A 25,267-nucleotide genomic window follows, 5' to 3' on the forward strand; every position below is an offset into this window, starting at 1 on the left:
AAAAAAAAAAAAAAAAGAAATCACTAATTCGGTGAATGCGCATATGAAACTGGTGGGGTTCGGCACGTCCAACAAGGTTAAGAACCACTGTACTAATGCTTGGAGTTAAAGCACCATCACATAGTATTACCTTCAAGTAACAGCTTTAAAATCATTTTCTGGATGGCTACTGGCTTGTAATATGCAGAAGAGCTTCTGGCTCATTGTCATGGCAGACCTGGATAACCTACTTCAGCTGTCATAATACAGCTGGAGCAATCAAAACACCTTTTGTGTTTTGTTATTGCTAGTGAGGCCTTGGGTGGATGGTACAAAGCTTGTACACACACGCTAAAATAATCAGACGTGTTATGACATCAACATGTTCTGGGATTGTCTAGCACTTCTTGGGCCTTGGTCCCTATCAAATCTGTGTTGGTAAATTGGGAACAAATCTTTACTGTTGATTTCAGTCATATTATTTGCCGCAGTGGTTCATATAAGATTTTGCTTTGCAACTGTAACGGCTCTGGCACTTTAGCAACCCTGATAATGGTTAAATGGATAATAGATTGTATAAAATATGCCAACAAGGTCAAACTATCTGGCTAGGTAAGGGAGGGTCAAAGGCAAGATACAAGCCCCACACCCGCCCCACTAATAGGGCACTCAGGTCCTCGTCAGGGAGAGAATGGGAAGCGCAAACCATTTTGAGGCAGTCTTGTTGTAGTTTTGATCTTAAAATATTTCATTTCAACAAATACATCTATTGCTCATTTAAAAAGAACATACTGTACATAAAAGAAGTAAAAATCCCTAAAAAAATGGGCAACATAGATGAATACAAATGTATCATCATCACCTGTATAATAGGCACATTTGGACTAATTTGTGTATGAAGATACAGTGTATTAAAGACACTTTACAGAAGACAGGAACGTTTGTATGTTACAAACAAAATGATGCTTTAGTCAGCTTTTATTAAGGCAACTGCACAATCTCGATAGTGTATAGGCTACAAATAATCTGTGGCATGAAACTAGCACCTTTCTTGTACAGCATGATGTTTTATGCTATTTGCGACATATACAATTCAGTGTTGGCATGCTTTGTCTTATTGATTGTAAAATATTGTGATGAAAGATCAGAATGTTTGGAAGAATAAAATCAGAATTAATTGCTAATGTTATCCCGAACCAAAAACAAAGATGCACTACATCATACTACTTATTGCACTACATTGTAAACAGTGTATTCTGTTTATTACTGTCTGTGTACTTTTTGTCATGATAAATTAACATGTCAGGCTTGTCTCAATCAATGTGCACCAATTATGTGAATGTATCATTTTCAGAGGAAGTCACTGTAAACATACTGTGGCAAAGCACTTAGTGGTTAAGCATAACTATCAGCATATTCACTTTCTTTGTAAGCTGAAAACAAAAGATTCCATTTCGGCCTATTTCTGATGAAGAATGTCCACATCTTTAGGCAAAGTTAAGTCAAGTAGAATTGCTTCGACAACAAATTAAAATGCTTGAAATAGGAAACATAATTTAATGGAAATGAAAAGTGACCGCTATTTACAGTGAAGCATTTTTATGTGACCACAAGCAAATACAAATAAATGCAATAAAAGGTGTAAGCATTTGTTTCATTTCAATAGTTGGGCAAAAATATATTTTTACACATTACATAGACTATTGTATAGCTCACTATTAACTATGTACAAATGCTGCTACTGTCTGGTTAAAACAGCGAATGTGCACGCTCCACAAAATAAATTACTATACTGGGGCATGAGGCTGTGTTTATGCTTTGTATCAGATAAATAATATTGCAGCAGTGAGATTTTAAGTATTTTAAGGTTTAGCTTTATGACACAATTGAACAACGTCATGAGTTTCCCTTAACTAAATTCACCACAGTATCAGAAAGCAATCAAATCAGTAGGCTCTATTGACTGCTATTTGTAAAAAGCAGGTAGTCAACATAATCTTTAAGCCAGACAATGTCTGAGGTATCATGCACAAATGAGACAATGAAATTAAAACGGACATTTGAAAAGTTCCTCAATCACAGTCATTGAACACAAACTCAATTTCCAACACATACTTTCCAACACAACTTCCAACACATACTTTCCAACACATACTTTCTTCCTCACTGAATGAACAAATGGAGAGAAGGCAGAGAGGACCTGTTTTTTGGGAGTACCTATGTCAATTAGACAAAATGGGGAAATAAAAAACAACAACCCATTTTAGATTTAAAAGAAGTGCTGATGAATTGGTAATTTTTTTCTGAGATATTCCATGAATTGACAAAAAAAAGTCAAGGTGCAAAACACGTTACCATCATTTCCCGTACAAGTGAATTTTATCATCCAACTTCAGTATCAAACCAAAATGCATATATCAATATCAGATAGCTGTTTAAGGCAGAAACTCCAGTCAACATTCACTCAGTGGCTGATGCCGTAATTTATGGTGTGATAGTTGCACTGCTGCGAGATCTTTTCATGATGAGCCGCACTTCAACATCCGGGAGAGTGTCTTGTTTAACCTGGGCACAGCCCTCGTCTGCTGCAGCCATGTGCAGGTCGAAGCGCAGGGACACAGACTTCTTACGTAGTTTTGGGTTATCCTTGAAGAACGAGCTCTCCCATTGCTTGATGACCTTGTCAATCTTTTCGGTCCTGGATTATTGCATAATGATTACTATATTATGCATAACATATGATGACTTCCTATTGTTATTGTTACATTATCTATACAGGCATTGTTGATATGAATGTAAACATTCATTTGTGAATAAAGTGTATTCTTGGAGGATAGAGATTGAGCTCAGCTGAAAATAGCTTGTAGTTCCCCCCCACCCCACTCTTTCCTCAAAGGAGGAAATTGACACAAGATAGTGGCAAAGGACTACCTTTGTGCAAATAAAGTGCTCAACTAGCTCACCAAATAGCCACTAGATGGCGACAAATCTGTAAATGTCTTGCTTTGGCCTGACAACAAAATGACCCAAAGAGGCCACGTCACCAACACTTTTGTTTTCTCTTTTCTTACTTTTTTTGTGAAAAACGGAGGCTAGCTTTAAAAATCTGTAAATAGAAGAATTTGTGAATCGAGTACATGCAGGGAAACACCGTATTATATTTAACGTGACGTGTAAATTTGGTTAGTTGTCAACTATTCATTCATTCAGTCTTCTTTTTTGAACTTGTATTGTATTGTATTGTCAACTATTCATTCATTTAGTCTTCTTTTTTGAACTTGTATTGCTATACCATTACTAAACTAAATAAATTACAAAGAGATATATATTTTAAACTATAGGGGTTGGGTAAGTAGGTAAGAGGGGGAACAAAGTATGTACCACACGCTCCCAAAGATGACTAAGCAAAAGTAATTAAGGGAAGAGCAATTCCCATCTTATCTGATGTGAGCTTGTGGAACATAATGAAGCTTATGACAGTGTCTGAAAATGACATCTCAGTCAAGCAAAGCACCGCTTAAGGCAAGTACACGATCCCGTAAGTTGTTGTACACGAGTGCATATGGCATTTGGCGCCCGAGGCGTTTCCAAAGAAAAAAAAAAACGTCCACCTTCCACCCATGTCTGGTCTAACAACATCAGGTGCCACACCTTTAAGACAACACAGCAAGCGAGACTCTGAACATCAAACAAAAGCCATTAAAAGGCAAAGCAGTTCCCAAGCAGCTTGAAGATGAATCACTCATGGGAATGTAAAGCAGCAGACGTTTGTATGCGTCACAAATTGTTTAGGGTGTATGAAATGGGGTGGGGATGGACGTTGGTGGTTCTTGCTTTGTCGGCTAATGACTTAATAAACATTGACAGCTTAGTGTTAGGCGAGGTGTTCATTCTGTTCAAGAGGGTGAAAACATTGCTACTTACCCAACAGTGCCATGGCCCTCTGCACTTTCCTGCACTATGTTACCCTGAAGAATCTCCTGAGTCTTCACAGTGGAGATTGGTAAATGTTTATCTTGCTCTGGTTCTGCAAGAAGACTTGAATAATGAAGCAGGTCTAGACAGTGCAAATTACGTACGTGTTACCTGTGAGTATCACAAGACTCTGTGGCCGATGGAGTGCGAAGCTTTCCTTTGGCTTGTTGCCCTTTTGTATTAGTGAAGGTGTGTCAGGCAAAGGCTCTGATCTTGGTTCATCTGGGGTGATGCTGGGATCACTGAAGCCGTTCTCGGAAACTTTTTCATTCGGTTCCAGCAAAGACGATCTCCAGAGCTGTAAACGTGTTTGCTGTTCACTGTGGCTCATGCACCTGCGAGAATGAAACACCACATCCATGAAGATGGCGACTGTGTGAACAATCTCATGTCAAATGCTTCTGTCATTGGACATGCGAGCACCACCAATTTAGGGTTCGATTCCACCTCCGGCCCTCCCTGTGCGGAGTTTGCATGTTCTCCCCGGGCCCGCGTGGGTTTTCTCCGGGCACTCCGGTTTCCTCCCACATCCCAAAAACATGCTGGTTAGGCCGATTGAAGACTCCAAATTGTCCCTAGGTGTGAGTGCGTGTGCGGATGGTTGTTCGTCTCTGTGTGCCCTGCGATTGGCTGGCAACCGGTTCAGGGTGTCCCCCGCCTACTGCCCGATGACGGCTGGGATAGGCTCCAGCACACCCGCGACCCCCGTGGGGACTAAGCGGTTCAGAAAATGGATGGATGGATGGATGGATGAAACAAACATACAGTCGATGTGGACTGACATTTAAGAGCTGACATATTGCTAATATTTTAATAATAATAATTTAATTGATCTTTACTAAGAACAAAGTCTGTCATTGAAGTTTGGTTTTCAGCTTAGTGATGACATAATGAACTTCCCTCCTAACTCACAGGTGTCAAACTCGAGGCCTGTGGACCGAATCCCACAAGCCACTAAATTAAATAAAGTGTCTGCTAAATTGTTTTGTTCCTATAATTTTCGCTGGAAATCTGCAACATAATTGCTATTCAGTTTAGCGATATTTTCCATCATGCATTCTTAAAACCCGCAGGGGGGAAATGTGTGTATGAAACAACTTGTATGACTTTCACAATCATAATGGCCATAAGCATATGTGTCATTTTTACTTTTTGTACTGCATTTTGTATGCAGATGAGGTTGCTTTTAAAGTGTGCCGCAAATCAAGTTGGAATGAGAATGAGAGAGAAACCACAACTATCCAGTGATGAAAATTAGTGACACACCTGTCCTAACTGTAAAATGTGACTGAACAGAGTCAGTCTTTACGCTCAGTCAAAGCTGTCAATCCCAGACCACCCACTTCCACTCTACGGAGGCACTCATTGAACAATATGTCTCCAACACTGCAATTGAATGATCCCTCTCCTTAAAAAACACTAGAACAAATGCTGTGAGTGATAATTACCGTTTTCTATGAAATATGCTTGCTATGGCTTGTCAGGGGCATTACGAAATGAGAAAACACCTTTCAAGATTATACAGGCTTCAACCTGAGTTGTTTTGTTTCCAACAGAATTAGAAACCTAGTGTTCCTATGAAGCCCTACGCAGAAAAAAAAATCCCCCAATAAAACAGGTAAATGCAGGCAGTGAATATAAGCTTACACAAGATGTGTTGCCTGTTTGAATCAAATGAAAAGCATCCCGACCGTGCAAGAGTTACCTTTAACTGCCCTCTGTGCCTCTTTTATATCTCACCTGCCCTCTTCCTGTTCCAGCAGTCGTCTATAAGTGGAAATCTCTCGCTCCAATTGTATTTTTGTGTTGAGCATCTGGCTATGTCGCTGACGCTGTGTGGCCAGTCCATTCCTCACTTGCTCCAGCTCAGCCTCCAACCCAGCGATCGCCTGGGAAAGTTCTTGCAGCTGGCTGGAGTACAGCTGCTGGGTGTTGTGGAGGGAGCTCTCCAGGCCTTTCTCCTGGAGATCCAACCAGAGGCAGTACTTTGGGTTAAAGAATCGTTTAGAAAATTAAACCTGCTTTGTCTGAGGAATATAAGACAGTTGTTCGTCGCAGTAGTACATTTGGTTAGTTGCCTCAGAATAAGATAAGAGCAGAGGTGTTACTAGTATGTGATCTTTGGGTGGGCTCTTGGAGCATTTGGGTGGGCAACAACAAAATTGTTGCTTTTCCTAAATAGGGTGTATAAACAAGCTGTTGTTTAATTTTCACAACAGGCGGGCGAGAGAAAAGAATTACAGCATCCAATTTCTGTACGGGGTCATCACCCCATGAAAAATGGAAAAAACAAACAAACTTAAACCCTTGAAATTTAGATTTATTTTTTATGATGAGCATCTGTATTATGAAATGAGGAAAATTGTCAACAGATTTTGGTTTGGATCATCTGTAGGCAACAATAGAAGACAATAGAATTCGATCAATGCTTTTTAACCCAAGCATGTATGAAACAAAGAGGCACTCTGTGCTAATATAAACAGGTAGATTCAAGTTTAGAGTGATTCATGGGAATTCCTGTGTAAGAAGAATGTGAGTCACAGGTCAGTGGAATAATAATTAAGAGCTAGTAATGACATCATAAGTGGATGAATTGAGTGTGATGATGTTCAAATATGTCTTGTTATTTGTTTCATCATGCAATGTGCCATGTCAAGTAAGACTACTCTTGCCTGGTCTGGCTGTGCTTCCTTACCAAGCCATGCAGAGTCTCAATCTCCACCTGGAGGGAGTGCCACTGCTTCCGGGCCTCAGCCAACTCTGCCCAAGCCTCCCTTAGCGCATTGCTGCCGAGGTTACCCTGGGTCCATGCTGCTGCTTCCTGAGTGAGATGAAAATGAAGAACGTAGATTATATGTTAACAAAGAGTTTGGTGTTTGGTGAATGGATCCATACAAAATGAATGGAAAAAAAGGACAATGGCGACTAATTCCAAATAGGCTGCGCAATTGCAACTAGCACAGAGACAAAAGAAAAAGAAGACACAGGTTGTGTGGCTTGATTGTGTGAACATGCAGCAGCGCCGACCTTTGACTTTGTATTCACACAAAGTTGTGCCAGCTGTGTTGACACACTGTACAGCTCCTGGGTGTCTCACACCCACCAAGATGCACTCATCCTGTTTCTCAGCTAGAGCAATATTTACACTTTCAAAAAAATCCTGAATCCATCTTGAATGTGACTCTGTTTCAGTGTTGTATTATTTAAATGTTGTGACTATTTACTGTTATGGAAAAAGCAAAAGCACTCACGCCAAAAAGCAACAACATACAGTTTGGTGTATTTGCAAAGTTGATTGTAAGTTACTGCAAGGTAACTTTGGGAAATTGTACATGCAAATGAGATTCATTGAAGGAAACATATCGCATGGACATTTGCATAACGATATGTCCTGTATCTGAGCAGAGGGAGTCAGCGGGATGACTGAAACTACAGCTGTCACTTTAGAATATTTCTAGAATTGATCATTCTAGCGATTATTCCATCGATTATTCGATCAATCGGATACAATTTTATTTGCATTAAAGTGTATAATTCCTGATTACTGTTTATCAAGCAAATATTTTGTTTGTTTGGTTTTATTTAGTGATTAAAAAGCAACTAAACAACAACAAAGCAATATCCCACAAGAAATAGTGATGATCATTGTTTTTGAGAGTAAAAGCACGTTTGCAAATGTCTTGTTTTGATTAAATACAAAAGATAAACCAGCCTGCTAAGGAATTAATGAAGAATTCGTATTTTTGAGAGCCTAAAATGAAAGGGTTTGGTCAATCTTTCGTTAAATAATATCTCTAAACATTGACTTGAATATTAAAATATAAGAAGATTGACTTGATAGTCAATTTGTTGTTGATTAATCAATTCATTTTGACATCGCTACCTGAAACTTAAACCTTTTATTGTGTATTCATCTACTCTGAACTGATATTGACTCGAATATTAAAATACAAGGCGATTCATTTGATAGTCGATTTGTTGTCAATTAATTTTGACTTCTCTATCTGAAACTCAAATCTTTTATTTTGTATTCAGCTACTCTGGGCTAGCCTTGAGTGTATTCATCAACTATGGGCTAGCCTTGAGTCTGCTGACCATGGGCCAGAACAACACAGCAGGAAAAACAACTGACGAGTGAGGATGCAGGAAGAAATCTGTACCTCGATGAGAGAGCCACTCTGTGTTGTTGATGCAGCTGCCGCTCCAGCTTCAACCTGGCTCGGCCCGGGACAGCTGGGAAGCGAATGTGAGCCTGCACCCGGACCGAGGTGTCTGTCATTCTGTCTGTTCAGGTTGCATTGAGCTCTGATCTGGTCGAGGAGTTTGGTGAGCTCCATCCCTGTGCCATCCTCTTCCTGTTTACCTGCTCCCCCGGTCACTGCTAATAGAGCATCGCATGAGGGGGATCGCTGCAACTGCAGAGCTCGGGCTGCCTGGAAGTAGCCAATCAGAGGAGAGGGGGCATGAGGGAGGGGGTGGGATGCAGCAAAAGAGATGAAAGTGAGAAGTGAGAGATGGAGGGACACAGAGAGTGTTCCCAAAACATGCAACGACCGGTACAGTGCATACCGGTAAGAGGACAGACATCAGCTATATTTCCAAAAAAAGCATCTGCATTTGGAATTATGCATGCAAATTATCAAATGAGTTCAAAATGAATCAGCTTTATAGAGCAACCAAATATTTGCATACAATATTTTCTTCCATGCTTCAAGCATTTCCATTAATGTGTCTCCATTTGGTTTCAATGTGAACCCCTCTGTCACAGTTTACAAATGGCATGGCTTCACTCACATGCTACCACCACACAATATCAAGCCGTCATGTAAATTTGTGGAATTGCTTGTACCAAGGAAAGTTAATCCTATAAATTTTTTGATGAGGTGGCATGGCAGCGTACTGGTTAGACCGTCCCCCTCACAGTTTCACAATTTCAGCTCTTGCTTTCCTGTGTGGAGTTCTCCCCGTGCCTGCGTGGGTTTCCTCTGGGTTTCTCACGTTTCCTCCCACATTCCAAAAACATTCATGGTAGGACGATTACCAAATTACCCGTAGGTGTGTGTGAGTGCGAATGCTTGCTTCAGGGTGTACCCGCCTACTGCCTGAAGACTACTGGAATAGGCTCCAGCAATTCCATTTTATTTCATTTCATAAGTGTATTGAGCAACCCAATCGAGGTAGAAGTTCAAGGAACTTATCGAGACCTACCCCCATGACCCTTGTAAGGATGAAAAGGTTCAGTAGATGCCTTATGGTTGGCACATTTCTGCCTGATTGTCTGCCAGGAAAAAATGAGTCACTCGCAGAGAACTATAGTAGTTGTAAATTCTAACTGTCACATTATGTAATAGAAATACCCGAACGATCGTCACACATCTGCACTCTACTGAGTCGTGACAGACGTAATAATATTACTTCTAGTCTGAGTACTATATTAAGAATAATGCTATATACCGTATTTTCCGCCCTAAAAGGCGCACCGGGTTATAAGGCGCACCTTCAATGAACGGCCCATTTTAAAACTTCGTCCATATATAAGGCGCACCGGCTTATAAGGCGCATAAAATAGAAGCTATACTGCATCAAACTGAGGTTGACTAGGGTTGCGGTATGCATCCACTAGCCAATAACCAACGAGCCCTCTATAAACAATCGCGTTTCTCAAACGATCTCCTATAAAATGATCAGAACTGACTAAAGTTCGATCTAACGCATTGGTACTACTTACCTATGTTTCCCTTCCATATCGATCCGTAGATTTACTCGAAACATTAACAGAGCAGCCTATTTTGACATGAAATAGCCTGGTACGTATAGCAGCTATCGCAATAGCATTAGCCATCCGCAAAGTCTCACGAGCCTCAGCGAAGTGTAAACAATCGCGTTTCTCAAACGATCTCCTATAAAATGATCGGAACTGACTAAAGTTCGATCCAACGCATTGGTACTACTTACCTATGTTTCCCTTCCATATCGATCCGTAGATTTACTCGAAACATTAACAGAGCAGCCTATTTTGACATGAAATAGCCTGGTACGTATAGCAGCTATCGCAATAGCATTAGCCATCCGCAAAGTCTCACGAGCCTCACCTCGCAATCTCCCATGAGCCTCAGCAAAGTGTAAACAATCGCGTTTCTCAAACGATCTCCTATAAAATGATCGGAACTGACTAAAGTTCGATCCAACGCATTGGTACTACTTACCTATGTTTCCCTTCCATATCGATCCGTAGATTTACTCGAAACATTAACAGAGCAGCCTATTTTGACATGAAATAGCCTGGTACGTATAGCAGCTATCGCAATAGCATTAGCCATCCGCAAAGTCTCACGAGCCTCACCTCGCAATCTCCCATGAGCCTCAGCAAAGTGTAAACAATCGCGTTTCTCAAACGATCTCCTATAAAATGATCGGAACTGACTAAAGTTCGATCTAACGCATTGGTACTACTTACCTATGTTTCCCTTCCATATCGATCCGTAGATTTACTCGAAACATTAACAGAGCAGCCTATTTTGACATGAAATAGCCTGGTACGTATAGCAGCTATCGCAATAGCATTAGCCATCCGCAAAGTCTCACGAGCCTCACCTCGCAATCTCCCATGAGCCTCAGCAAAGTGTAAACAATCGCGTTTCTCAAACGATCTCCTATAAAATGATCGGAACTGACTAAAGTTCGATCTAACGCATTGGTACTACTTACCTATGTTTCCCTTCCATATCGATCCGTAGATTTACTCGAAACATTAACAGAGCAGCCTATTTTGACAGGAAATAGCCTCGCGGGTACAACAGCTATTCGGTGACGCCCCCTGACTACAGTTGCCGTAATGCTGGGAAGCGATGCGACCTTGTAATTTATTAGTCGTACTAAAACGTACTGAAACATTTTGGCAGAGCACTGTGTACAACCAGTATGGATCAACAAATTCATCAGTTGATCCATATATAAGGCGCACTGGCCTATAAGGCGCACTGTCGGCTTTTGAGAAAATTTTAGGTTTTTAGGTGCGCCTTTTAGGGCGGAAAATACGGTATTTAACTTCCTCCAAATACATTGTGTAAGTCTAAACTATTGAATGCCATATTTTTTGTGAACCTAAAAATTCTATATTAGAGCTGTATCAAGAATCATTCTTTATACCACTGCCTGGTTCCAATTTGTTTATTCATAATGCATAATGCTTGTATCATGGTTTTAATTTGCAGCAGTGCATTAAGAATAGAGTAACTAACTTATTTATTTCAAATTAAATTAAATATATCCAAATTAAATATGCTGAAAGTACTCCTATGATGCTTTGCCATTAAAAATGCTCTTAACCTTTTGATCATATTAATGGACTTCAACTACCTAGAGCATTAGATTAAGAAACAAAATAAATAGAGTGTATATTTACCCTGAATGATATACAGAATCTATTAATGATGTGGAGAAATATACCTGATACTCTTGGTTTATGTCATGAAGCTCTGTCATGGAGTGAACAATGTCTGCCTGCAGAATCATGTTGCTCTGATCTGTCTTCTTCTTTGACTCCCTTAGCAGAGCTACCTGCTGCTCCAGGTGCATGGTGTTATGCTCTTCCGTGTCACACCTGTAACATATATGGAGAAGATTATTATTCACACGTTACCTCTATCCAAACATTTGGAGAACAAGTTATGATATGGAAATTCCAAATTCAAAATGGGAACACAATTGTGACATTGCTAGTATCAAAGTAAGTTCCTGTTATAGTTAAAAGGCTAAAAGAAGGTACAGGCACATAGAGCTGACCTGGCCTGAATGGCAGAAGCTCTGGACTTCATGCTTTCAGACTGCAATGCCAACTGGGCATTCTCCATTAGTAGTTTGCCAACCTAGCAAAGCAAAAAACAAATGCAAGAACAACTCCAATGCAGTGGTCCATCTATCAGTTTATCCATCCATCCATCCATCCATCCATCCATCCATCCATCCATCCATCCATCCATCCATCCATCCATCCATCCATCCATCCATCCCGTGAAAATGTAATATATATTACCTTCTTATTCAATGGGTTAAAATACAAAAAAGAAAAGAACATACAACAAGAGAATATGAAATAACATAACAGAGTGCGATGCTCAGAGTGCGCATGTTGAAGGAGAGCCAAAGACAGTACAACAAGGAATGTGCAAACCGTTTAAAGGATTAAATATACAGTGCACTTGTTATTTGTGGGTTTCAATAAACTCAATTCCCCTGAGCCTTCGTAAGTCCCTATGAGATCAGAGGATCAAAAACGACTTAATGTCTTAGCAGATGGTTATAATGAATTAATGTGCTCCAAATATAGCCAAAATAAGCATATGCGTTTATATGAAAAGGCACAAAAAAGGAGCAAGCAGTTCAATCTACTGCACTTGCAAAAACATTACACAATCTTGATGTCACTGTGTAGAAAGTGTGAAAACATGTTGAAATGTAACAACATAGTTTGCTGAGAGCACTATTAAAATAAATCAACAGAGACATGCAAAATAACCATAAGAATCATTCATGGCCATGAAGGTAATGAGTCTATAATTCTGAATTGTTTTCATATGTGACAGCTTCACACGTGCCACTGGCTCAGTTCCATGTGATACTGAGACATGTAATTGCATAAGTAACAGTTTGAATTACTTTGTATTAATGCATTGGGGCTGACACATTAGTAAGATGCACTTGCTACAAACTAGGGACATCATGTATCACTTTAACTGAATATACGTGTGTAGGCGGCACGGTGACGCTCTAGTTAGCATGTCCGCCTCACAGTTCAGAGGGTGCGGGTTCGATTGTGTGTGAAACCTGCGTGAGGTTTGCATGTTGCATGTTATCCCCGTGCACTCCAAATGGCCCATAAGTGCGAGTGCGCATGGCTGTCCATCTCTGTGTGCCTATGTACTTGACTGTACGTACATCCATCCTGTATATATGTATATGTATGTACATCCATCCTGAATATTCATCCCCACATGTAAATTAACAGTTAAGAATAAACAAACTGTAATTTAACAGTAGAAAACAATATTGTCATTCAAGTGGTGGAGATAGGCACTACATTACTATTTCCACAGCTTCAACGAAAATCAAATTCTCTTTGTTTATCAACCGTCCCTACTCCCTGTAATCTACTGTTATTTTACAGAGAAATTCTTTACAGTCTAACGAAAAATTAATTGCAGTCATGATGAGATATTTCACACCTAAAAACACCAACTGAAAAGTATCATGACTGAGGATCTCACATGATCAGACAGTTTTGGTTTAATTATTAATTGCCAGTAGTCTTACCTGAGCACGGAGTTCTTTCACGGCTTCTTCCTGCTTGGACCAATCCTGAGAACTCGAAGTGTTCACCATGCTCCTTTCAGCTATCTGAGCTTCCAATTGTTGGTTGGTCTCTTGCAGCCTGTTTACATGCTCCAGGAAGCCCTTCAAACGAGTGTTCAGTGCCCACATGATCTGAGTGGAGTTCTGCAGCGAACCCATGCTGAATTAGGTGTATGTACTAGAAGACACTTTCAATTCCAGTCAAAAGCCAGACATTATAGCTCGCACAATTTTTTTCACGTCATTTTAGAAGAAACAGCACACATACTTACTCGGTTCCCAGCAGACGTGATAATTTCTTCACTTGCAGATACAGCTAACAGTCACACACACACTTTCAGAGGCGTGAACTAAGTAAATGTTTACCAAGTGATACTCACGTGAGGTAACGTGCCCTTCTAATCATAAAGAGCAATAATTGTAGGCAAAAAAAGGGAACAAAAATCTCCCAGTCGGTTTTACTTGGCCATAGGAATCCAAAGAACCTCTCCTCTCCTCACGGCTTAGCAGTGGCACATTCCTCTCCTGAGAACTGGTCAATACTTTCTTCTTCCCACTGTGTGTGAGGTCATCATCAGCTGGCCCCTGAGACGCAGCCAATGGACTGTGACCAACCTGCCTTTGGAGCTTGTGATGTGATGCAGTTTTGATGGTCAACTACAGCAGCGACCTTCTCTTGTCACAAACACACAGCAAATAAACGAGGGGAGAGCCGTGGGGGGTCAAACACAGTGATTACATCACGAGCAGCACTCTGGGGCCCTTTGTCCACTCTGATCCAGGATTACTGATCTGCTTTCAAACTCACTGCAACACAATGTTCAGGGAGACCCAATGACATGACATGAAGCATGGAACTCGGTAGTTTTGTGTTGTTTACATATAAATTAAACTCATGCACTGCACACACCTAAATACACCATTTTTTCAACCCTGCCCCAAATAGACTATTGCTCAATGACATTCTAATTTTAGAGAGGCATTTATGTATGTCTGACTGTTTGGGGCAAGGTTTTATTCTCTCGTTAAAATCTCTGGTGCTGCAAATTGGGATCCATGACCAAACCGCTTTAGACAAAAAGTCACGTATAATTGAAGCGTGTAAAACGAGCTTCAGGTATATTCTGGAGAAACTGGGTTTGGAGTAAATGTCGTAGTTGTTTTACCTCAGACAGTGGTAAATTTCTCCCCAATGCCCTGTGTTAGTGACAGGATAATTTAGGATTACTGATGTTTTATCAACAAAGGTTCATTCGTAGCTAGGTATAGAGTGGAACTAAGACGTTTACAGAAAACGCTTGTAAATAATGCTCAATTTGCCTGTGGTGACAGACAGGCCTGTTCAAAAACAGTAATCATTCAAAACAGGAGGCAATTGATTAAAGGAATTCATTGTGAATGTCATGTGCGCACTCACATTTCTTCCAGTTCATAGGTAAAAGGACACTCGATTGTGTAGTTCAGTAAAATAAAAGGAGCTTCGAACATATCCTCAGAATAAAAACAGGGCCCTAGATGACGACAAAACGTGACAAAGCAAGCCAGGAACAAAAAATTACAATGCTTCCCTTCTTCCTTCAATGACGTAGTCAGGTTCATATGTGTAAAAAAGCAGTCCCCACACATAAAAATTGGGTTCTGCTAAAATATAGTGATTAAAATTCATCAAATCACTACTAAGGTTTTCATTGGGGTTGAATTTGAGTGCTGACATCATTTTTACATACAGACCTATCACATGAGCACCCGATCAACGTTTTTTAAAAAATATTGTTTGATATAAGATAATACTTTGGTCCATATCACAGAGCACATATTTTCTATTATCGTAAGATCATATAATCATTATATAAAACAGAATTTACTTCATTATCTTGGTTTATAGTCGATCCTTATATTATGATGATATACGATACGTATACAAGAATAATGCCAAAATTGCTGTTTTATTTTGTTGTTTTAATTCCTCACCAAAGAGAATAATAAAGAAATTAGATGGATACACAGTATCAGTAATATAAGAAATAGTATAAGTATAAGAAATCGCTAAATTACAATCAATTCCCCTAGTCCTGGATGATCTTTTCCACCTCCTTCCAAAATATTCCCACTTTCTTGAACTCTCTCCCAGGTGTGCTTTGCTTTTTCCGCCTTCCTTTTTTTTTTAAGGGATCTCATACTATTTAATAAGGCTATGTCGATCATCACAGACATGGGTGCAAACCGAGCGCCATAGCAAACCACCAGACCAGCAACTGAATGTCACCCTCAATCCTCAGACGCTCATAAACCTTTATGTGAAACAAAGCAATACGATCATGATGTCTTTTCATTTAAATAAGCTATGATGTCTCGCAAAACAGCAAATGCTTCATGTATTGCCTGTTTTCTACTTGTTAATTTAATGGATTATTGATAACATATTATAATTTATATAATAATTGATCATTAATAATTGCATTTCACATCCCAGTATTAAATTATGCCATGAAGTGAGTTTATTTGACACTTCTTTTGTAAACTAGCCTATACTATCGTTCAAAAGTTTGGGGCCACCCAGGAAATTTTGTGCATTCTATGAAAACTAACATAATTGCACAAGGGTTTTCTCATCATCCATTAGCCTTCTAACACAATTAGCAAACACAATGGACCATTGGAGGCATGGTTGATGGAAATGGGCCTCTTTCACCTATGTAGATATTGCAGTAATAACTAGACGTTTGTAGCTAGAATCGTCATTTACCGCATTAACGGGAGTAATCTATCAAATGTATTCCTGATTAGTTTAATGTTATCCTCGTTGAAAAAATAGCAATTTGATTTTCAAAATAAGGACATTTCTGAGTGACCTCAAACCTTCGAACGGTAGTGTACATTATTGTCATGAACATGTCTGCCAATAGGTGGTGGCTCGGGCATCTCATCAGGATGCCTCCTGGACGCCTCCCTGGGGAGGTGTTCCGGGCACGTCCCATCGGTAGGAGACCCCGTGGACAACCCAGGACGCGCTGGAGAGACTATGTCTCTCAGCCAGCCTGGGAACGTCTTGGGATCCCCCGGGATGGGCTGGATGAAGTGGCTGGGTAGAGGGAAGTCTGGGAGTCCCTCCTAAAGCTGCTGCCCCCGCGACCCGACCCCGGATAAGCGGAAGAAGATGGATGGATGATGGCTGGATGTCTGCCAATAGCACATGCATGCAATAAACTGGTAATATTTAAAATATTAGCCACAGCCTACTTGTATAAGGTGCCGATTAGACTATAAGATGCGTTTACAAATGATCTTCCTGGTTGATCTTGTGGGAAATTCGTACGGAACAACAAGCACAGAAAGTATTTTGTGGTGTAAAAATTACTTTCTCCAGCTTGGATGAAAAAACAAACAACTTTAGCTTGATCTTGTAGGTGTGAACGCCTTAAGTCTTTCTTTTCTTCATTGAAGTACTTTGACAGTTCTGTAAATTTGCTCATGAAATGTCTGGTCTCCAAAGTAAATAAGCACTCTCTCCAAAGAGGCAGGATAAGGATGACTTACAAAGATGACTTAAGTCTTCACTTATAACAACTGCAATTGTTGGATTAATATTAGTTTTCAAAATGAAACACTATATATGTCATTACAACTTATTGTTATTCAAGATTCAAGAAATTTTATTCGCCATGGTTGGGCGTGCCAAACAAGGAATTTGACTTCGGTACATCACAGCCTCTGTTCAACATTTAGGTGACTAACAACACTCAGGACGTGTGAAAATGGTACAATGTTTCTAACTTGAGAAAGAAGTCCTTACAAATGCCGTTTAACTTGATTGTTAATGGAACAGTTGTCCTAGATCATTTGAAAACCTAAGTGGCTTTCTCAAGGAACTTCCACACCCTCAACAAATGGTATCTTCCTGTTGGCATCAACATGGCATTTTTGATTAAGTTGATTCAGTCATTTTTTCCCCCTCCATTCAAAGCTCTTGCTGCGTCGTTGCTGGCAGTTTTGTTATGAAAGTCTGAAGAGCATGAGTTCTATTAACATGGAATGTCACCAAGCGTGTTTCCAAGTGTCTGCCTCTACAAAGATGTAGAATGTAGATAAATATTTACTGTGGTAAATTACGTAAATGGGAACTAGGTGAAAGTCATTAGATGACTTTTAGTTGCATGCCTGTACCAGAAGGGAAGGCTGCTGAAATGGGTACAACCTAGCAGGGAATGGAAAGAGCCCCCCATCTTAAAGCTTCAGCCGTGAAAAGTCTAATAATCCTGATTTTATCAAGCTTTATATCTTCTGACGCTTTTTCTCTTTGTGTGGGTTAATTGACGACAAATCATGTCTTTTTGAACATGTGCGACAAGACAAGGACAGGTGAGGCAAAACCCGTCTGAACAGTCATACTTAGAAATTAACTGGTGAATGAAAATTTAGACCGACCAGGAAGTTCCTTTAAATAGACAGAAACCTTTCCCCATTTTTTTGTTGCTTGCTCGAACAAACAAACCACACCTTAGACTGGTCTGCAGAGCATACCAGTGGGAGAGATGGTAGATTTGTCATTATCAAGACTTCATTCCTTACATTTCGTCAAACAGAAAAGAAGATGGGGAAATACTGTACCTGAAAAACCTGACGGGAGTTGTCCAATTCTTCTCACACATATGCATGAACTCTGCAGTGAGGTTCCACCTGATTGATGAAGGTATTGTACCAGTCCGCAAACACAATTACAGTAATTAGACAATAATGCTGCGTGTAATTAACTTCGGTAAGTGTTAGAAGTCTTTCCACCTCAGATTGAGAAATAAAGAAAAAGCCAGTGCAAAGAATTATGGAAAAAGTATTCCAAAATGAGAGGAATTAACATGTATAATAATATATTATATAATATAATAATATATAATATACAGTGCTTCCAAAATGTTTGCCTTTTGTTTGTTTTATGCACGCCTATTTTAATGTTTAAAATCATCAAACAAATCAAACAAATGTAAACATCACAATTGTATTTAATGTACATACAGTTTTTGTGCATATACTATGTATATAGGTATATATATGTATACACATACAGTATCTATCTATCTATCTATCTATCTATCTATCTATCTATCTATCTATCTATCTATCTATCTATCTATCTATCTATCTATCTATCTATCTATCTATCTACCGTCTTTTTCCATGTATAATGCGCAAAATGTAACTAATTTATTGTCCTAAAATCTGGGGTGCGCATTATACATGGGTACAACAAATTTTGAAGAAAATCTCCCTCGAAATAAAACTTGAAATCACCTTTCTTCTTGTTTGTTGTCAATCGCGCATCGCATTCAGCCATCCTGCCCAACACACTTAGTCAGTAAAATTCATAATTGACGACACATCGTTTGATGCGATGGTGCAATCCTTGATGGTGTTTTATTGTCAAATATTGTTTGTTTTTTAATCTCCATCGCAGACCGGATATCATACGGAGGCCGCCATTACAGTATGCGCAGAACGGATGCGCAAGACACGTCAATCGCGCATCGCATTCAGCCATCCTGCCCAACACACTTAGTCAGTAAAATTCATAATTGACGACACATCGTTTGATGCGATGGTCCAATCCTTGATGGTGTGTTATTGTCAAATATTGTTTGTTTTTTAATCTCCATCGCAAACCGGATATCATACGGAGGCCGCCATGACAGTACGCGCAGAACGGATGCGCAAGACACGTCAATCGCGCATCGCATTCAGCCATCCTGCCCAACCCACTTAGTCAGTAAAATTCATAATTGACGACACATCGTTTGATGCGATGGTGCAATCCTTGATGGTGTGTTATTGTCAAATATTGTTTGTTTTTTAATCTCCATCGCAAACCGGATATCATACGGAGGCCGCCATTACAGATGCGCAGAACGGATGCGCAAGACACGTCAGCTATATAAAGAGCGAGAGTTCAGTTCTCAACCTAAATGCGTATTACAGGTAATATTTTATTTCACAACACTTTGCCTTGTTCCTTTCCTCTCTGCTGTTCACTTCAAACACGCTCCATACGAACACAATGCTCTCGTATCAGACGCTTGCTCGATCACCTGCTCGTTTGCTGTCACAATGTACCCTACACAAATCCGAAACATTTCTCCGCTATCGGGTTTGCTAGCGCATGCGCAGTGATACTGACCGGCAGAATAACACCCGGTTGTTCCCAAAGATGATCTTTTTTCTGAAATAATTTTATGTTTACGGACTTAAGTAAGAGTCAAAATTTGGGTGCGTATTATACATGGGTACAGACTTTTTCCCAGCATCGACATGCCATTTTTAGGGTGCGTATTATACATGGGGGCGTATTATACATGGAAATTTACGGTATCTATCTATCTGTCTGTGTGTCTGTCTGTCTGTCTGTCTGTCTCTCTGTGTGTCTGTCTGTCTGTCTGTCTGTGTGTCTGTGTGTATGTGTGTGTGTATAGTATAATAATGTGAGTGAAACTAAATGACATGCCATTTTCATAAAGAACAATGCATACTGTGCATACTTTAGCACCATCAGTAAATATTTGTGTCATTGCTCCTTACTTACAGTTAAGTGGTTGGAAAAAAATTACTGTCCTTGTCACGCTTTGATATATTTCCAAGTACCTGATGGTTGCATAAGCTCACAAAACAATTAAACTAGGTGTGTCACCGTCTCGCAGCCATCGGGTATTACGTAGAACAGGGTTAGGCAAACAGGTTTTCAGCCAAACAAGTCAGGACCAAGTTAGTTAAACAACTATCAGCACACGCAGCAGGGCTCATGTTTCCACTTCACCATTTCTGTGCTGACATTTCAATATGGTGTCAAAATGAACAACGTAAAAGATATCCTTGCAAAACAAGTGCCGGGAACCCACGTTGCAAGTTCATACAAATGTTTATGACTAGAGGTGTTTGGAGAACTGTTTGAAGTGAGATTCATTTGAAACATAACAACTTGCATTAACTCAGACTAATGGATGCCAAGGAACAATTAACTCGAAACTAATACCTGCATGGATGCCACACTCATCTGCAATGCATAATGACACATGTAATGTATGTTTAATGAGAATAAATGTGTTTTATGGCAAGTTTCCAAGACAGAAAGTATTCTATACGCTACGAGGCTAACTGGCAGGTACAGTGATACTCTTTGTAATGTCACAGGTTTTTATTGAGTAGTGAAGTCTAGTACCTGCCAATGGGAGAACGCATCATTTGTACGAGTCACTGCGGGTGGGTGTGGGATTATTGTTGTTTGCGGTAAAAGTGAAATGCAATTTAAAAAGGAAACAAAGAGAACTTAATTTACTGGTCACAGAGAAAGGGCGAGAGAAAGTAACTAATTCCACCAGTTTATCCAGCTGAGGAACAATCATGGGCGTCATCCATCAGATAACCTCCTGTTATCCACAGGCAGTTGGGACACGACAGCACAGCCCAAACAAGTATCGTTGTTGCTGTCATCAACTGTAAACTGATTTGGCACAAAGAATTTCCTTCATAAAATAGTTCAGACAGAAAATATTTTACGAAACAAATTCAACATACATAACTAAATTATTTCTTTTTCAGATTGTGGTCGGTCTACATCAATTTGTTCATTGATTAGGTTGATGATTTAGCCTATTGTATTTTTTTTTCTTTGCATGGACAGAAATTTGTTAAGTAATTTGAATTTACATCATGAAGGTGTAAGTATTCTGCAGCTTCTCTTCATTTGTATAAATTAAAGTGTCTTTTTTCTTTTGAAAGTTATAGAACTAATGGAAAATAATAAAGATATATAAAATTAGCAACATATGATTGAGAGGCATTTCAATATTCATTTTTCAAGGGTGCAATTATTCTGAAATGTCGACCGATGCAATAAATATCTTCTGAGAAAATCATGAACAATGCATGTTCACTTTAAAAACAGCCATCATAAAGTATGAACGAGCCTCTCATGTGAACCACAGATACGCGACTTGCTAGGCGAGGCGTGGAATGTTGATTTCTTTTCTTTTTGTTTTTTTTCTTTTGAATGCAATTTACATAAAATCTTCATGTCCTTGTGATCTACCTCAGCTGTTTGCTTATTTCATTATGACAAAAACAGAAAATTAAATTAACTTATTTTGAATATTCCGCTACACTAAGAAACTGTACTTTATTCTGTTATATTCTATAATTGTCAGCAATACATTACAGAAATGTCGACACTGTAAAAAATACTTGAAATTTACTTTAAAGGTCACCCTTTCTTTTATAAATAAATTAGAAACATTTGCTCAATAACCCTCCTTGTAAAATTTACTTTGAATTTCTGACTGGAAAAAAACTTCACTAGATTTTTTCAAGTAAATTTCACACCCCGTTTTTGAAACATCACATGCATGACACCTATTCATATTTAATGAAACGATTAGTTCTTTATGATCAATAGAAATTGAATGGATTTCATTTAGAATTTGAGAGCCACCATTAAGAAATCATATCAGGGTTAAAATTCCATTCCACGGTTTTAGCTCACACAGGGAGTGAGACAGGTTTAATTAAATGTTTGTGGGTGTCTCACACGCCTAAACCCGCACTCGGTGATCTGTGCCAGCCAGGACAGCTGCACTACCTCTGACACACCCATCAGGTCATGAAGTCATACCACACGTTGGCGTGGAGCACTGTCTCGGTCTCAACCCACCTGACGGACCGCCCCCCCACGGCGCGCTATATAATCCATCCTCGAGCCCGGCAGTAGACCGTCTCCTCCTCGCCTGTCTTTGGCTTTGTCAAATTTCCGAGAAGAGTGCATCCCGAGCCCATAAATTAGTCAACATGTCATCAATCCGTGCGGGACTATCGTCATTGTCCCTCTCCTCTATGCCCGTGTCCGGCGCCCGGCGGGCTGCCAGCCTGTACTCTGGTACCAGTGGTAGAAGTATGAAGATGTCCTACGGCACTGGGCTCGGTTCTGGCATGGACATGAGCTACTCTTTTAGCGGAATCATGGATGGCAACAACTTCGATGTCGGCGGCAGCGAGAAGGCGACCATGCAGAATCTCAACGACCGCCTGGCCACTTATCTGGACAAGGTGCGATCTCTCGAGAGCGCCAACGCTCAATTGGAGCGTCAAATCCGCGAGTGGTACGACAGGCAGACTCCAACTTTGAGAGATTACTCCAAGTACGAGGCAATCATCGTTGACCTGCGCAGAAAGGTGAGTAGCTCTGCAAGGCAAACCCACGTTGTACCGGTATATTACGTCAGATAAAATAGGATGTATAGGACCATTCAGGTTTACAGTTCTGCTTTTTTTTTTGTTTTTTGGGATGCCATTTTAGATAAGTGATGCTGCTCAGATGAATGCCAGGTTGATGCTGCAGATCGACAATGCGCGACTGGCAGGAGAAGACTTCAGGATCAAGTGAGTGGATTAAATAACAACAATAATACTACTAATAATAATAATATTAATAATAACTCAAAATGACACGAGCCACCTGCATGAGCCTCAAATTGACACTCACATTGATTCCAAATGGCTGCAAATAACTGTTGCGGTTGACACTATCAATTCTTAACAACGAGTTTAAACTTTGAAGATAGAAGAACACATAGACAAGGTTCTTTTGCCACCACTCGCGAGATACACCTTGCTATTCTTATAAAGTCAAATTGCACGTCTTGTTAATAAAAATGGTCATTAGCTATTTCAGATGTGTTACATGAAGCTGTTGGGGATCGAATTCAAGCAGGGATGCTGTTTTGTCACAAAGACGTTAAGGGTGGGAAAGCTGGTTAAACTGGTTTCAGTGGCACTTCATCTTGTCTTGTTGGTAGTAATACCAAATCAGCTGATGGCCCGACATGAGCTGAGCGTCTCTGTGTTTGATAACCAACAGGTTTGAGAACGAGCTGGCTGTGCGCATGTCAGTGGAGGCAGATATTGCCGGACTACGCAAAGTCGTGGATGACCTGACAATGTCTCGCACTGACCTGGAGATGCAAGTGGAGGGCCTGAAGGAAGAACTCGTCTACCTGAAGAAGAACCATGCCGAGGTCATACGTCTACTCGCAGAAGCACCTATGTGCCCATCCCCGAGTCTTAGTATTTCGGGATGGGCACATTTGGCACCGTTGATAATACACACTGTATCATTGTTTACTTTAGATTTTTTTTTTTACAGGCAGTTTGAAGTGATCCTTTTATTTTATTATGGTCATATGCTGTAGTTGCACAGAGATTATATGAGCGTGAGCTACCACAAGTCATCTATTTGCACTGCCGTCTTCCGGAGACACTTTTCCTAAACTAACAAGTCCTGAGGACTGTTTTGGGTGTCCGCAAGTTGTACACAAAGAGGACTTGGTATAGTAAGTTGTCGTGCCAGTCTATTCAGTCACAAGGTAGTGATCAATTTGTTTAACATGCACTGACATTTCATCTTCTTCTTGCAACTTGACAAACACCTGAAGCAAAAATTTGCATGTTTGCTTATGGACTGAAATAGCAAATGTGATGCAAAAAGTATCTTAGTTAAACATAATGAAGTTTTGAAGCAAACCCTCGGGCACCTGAGAGATAGTCACTGACTTTAGTGTCACCACTTCGACTAAAATGTAAAACATTAACATGGTATGATACAAGCTAAAAAAATGAATTTACATTAAGACCTGCCTTTGTAGAACTTGTCTAATTTCTTCCTCCAGGAAATGGCGGCCTTGCGAAACCAAGTGAATTCCTCCGCTGTGAATGTCGCAGTGGATGCCAGACCCCAGGAGGACATGTCCAAAACCATCGATGAGATCAGAAGACAGTATGAGGCTATCACTGAGAAGAACCGCCGTGATATGGACAGCTGGTACAAGGCCAAGGTCAGAAGAAAAACATTGAACCTTACAATGTAAAAGGCCAAAGGGTTTACAACAGCTTGAATAACTTTGCCCTCCATCCACATCTTGCAGTTTGACGAGTTGAACAACCAAGTTGCAAGCAGCACGGAGATCCTTCAGACCTCCCGCACTGAAATTAGCGAGCTCCAGAGAACATTGCAAGCCCTGCAGATTGAACTCCAATCTCAGTTTAGCCTGGTAATGGGAGATCATATCAAATCAAGATAGAACCTCAAAGCACTTCCAAATTTCACATTCTTTTTGTTTTATCTTGACAGAAAGCTGCTGTGGAGAGTCAGTTGGCAGAAACAGAGTCTCGCTACTCGATGCAGCTGAACCAGCTCCAGGCGATGGTCAACAACCTGGAGAACGAGCTCGGCAAGATGAGATCGGAAATCGAAAGACAGGGATCAGAATACCAGATCTTGCTTGACATCAAGTGCAGGCTGGAGATGGAGATCGCCGAATACAGAAGATTGCTGGATGGAGAAAATGTCAAGTAAGACACAGACACTTATTTGGCTTTTCTTCTCGTAGCGCTGTCAAACAAAACAATCAACATTCTCTCAACCCCAGAAACTAAACTGAAACATTTTCTCTTTTCCTTACTTGCAGGACCATTCAAATCGTCAAGGAAGTCAAAGGTAAGTGGATTACATCACATTTTATTTTTTCAATTTGAGTGACCTGAATATATAAATGCAAATTTATTCTTATTCCAAATCTCTCTTTAGCTCAACCTGTTATTACCCAGAGAAGGAAAGTTGTGATTGAGGAGTTAGTCAATGGAAAGGTGGTGTCCCGCACAGAAGATGTGGACGTTGATGTCATCAAGAAGTAGAGAGACCGGATCTCAACCAACAGATCTATGTCAAGATTTAAAAACTCAATGTCATACTTATTATTATTGGATTTCTTCGTGACACAAATTTGGCGCGCCATATAAACATGTCAAAAAATTTACCCAAAAGTAACAGGAACAAAGTCATTAGTGCAATTTCCAGCAGGTTTGAAATTGAACAAACTTGTCAAATGCCCTTTCCGTCAAATGCCAATAAATGGTTTGTGTGACAGTAAAA

The 25,267-nt window shown here is 40.0% G+C and overlaps 2 protein-coding genes across 6 annotated transcripts; one reads left to right on the forward strand and one right to left on the reverse strand.

Annotated features, from left to right (window-relative positions):
• Nucleotides 1-975: 975 nt before the first annotated feature.
• krt222 (keratin 222) lies at nt 976-19,977 on the reverse strand. Of its 5 annotated transcripts, none has more exons than XM_037256541.1 (12): nt 19,874-19,977; nt 17,914-17,982; nt 13,267-14,112; nt 11,740-11,822; nt 11,404-11,557; nt 8,115-8,387; nt 6,650-6,775; nt 5,695-5,915; nt 4,217-4,289; nt 4,066-4,126; nt 3,904-4,006; nt 976-2,677 (listed from the first exon to the last, which is right to left on the reverse strand). In XM_037256541.1, exons 3-12 carry the CDS (start codon nt 13,462-13,464, stop codon nt 2,464-2,466), a joined length of 1,506 nt encoding a protein of 501 aa, XP_037112436.1. In that variant the 5' UTR covers nt 13,465-14,112; nt 17,914-17,982; nt 19,874-19,977; the 3' UTR covers nt 976-2,463. The 5 variants fall into 5 exon arrangements, with proteins under 5 accessions (XP_037112436.1, XP_037112426.1, XP_037112418.1 ...); XM_037256531.1 differs by having other exon boundaries at nt 4,066-4,289; nt 13,267-13,449; nt 13,686-14,112; nt 19,874-19,972; XM_037256523.1 differs by having other exon boundaries at nt 4,066-4,289; nt 13,267-13,449; nt 13,578-14,112; nt 19,874-19,972.
• A 2,071-nt stretch (nt 19,978-22,048) lies between these two features.
• On the forward strand, nt 22,049-25,267 carry LOC119125745 (keratin, type I cytoskeletal 13-like). Its single transcript, XM_037256562.1, has 8 exons — nt 22,049-22,512; nt 22,637-22,719; nt 23,198-23,354; nt 24,006-24,170; nt 24,261-24,386; nt 24,467-24,687; nt 24,804-24,832; nt 24,923-25,267. The coding sequence occupies exons 1-8, from the start codon at nt 22,129-22,131 to the stop codon at nt 25,027-25,029; spliced, it is 1,272 nt and encodes a 423-aa protein (XP_037112457.1). The 5' UTR covers nt 22,049-22,128; the 3' UTR covers nt 25,030-25,267.

The sequence above is a fragment of the Syngnathus acus genome, chromosome 1 (assembly GCF_901709675.1).
Source record: "Syngnathus acus chromosome 1, fSynAcu1.2, whole genome shotgun sequence".
Taxonomy (NCBI): Eukaryota; Metazoa; Chordata; class Actinopteri; order Syngnathiformes; family Syngnathidae; genus Syngnathus; species Syngnathus acus.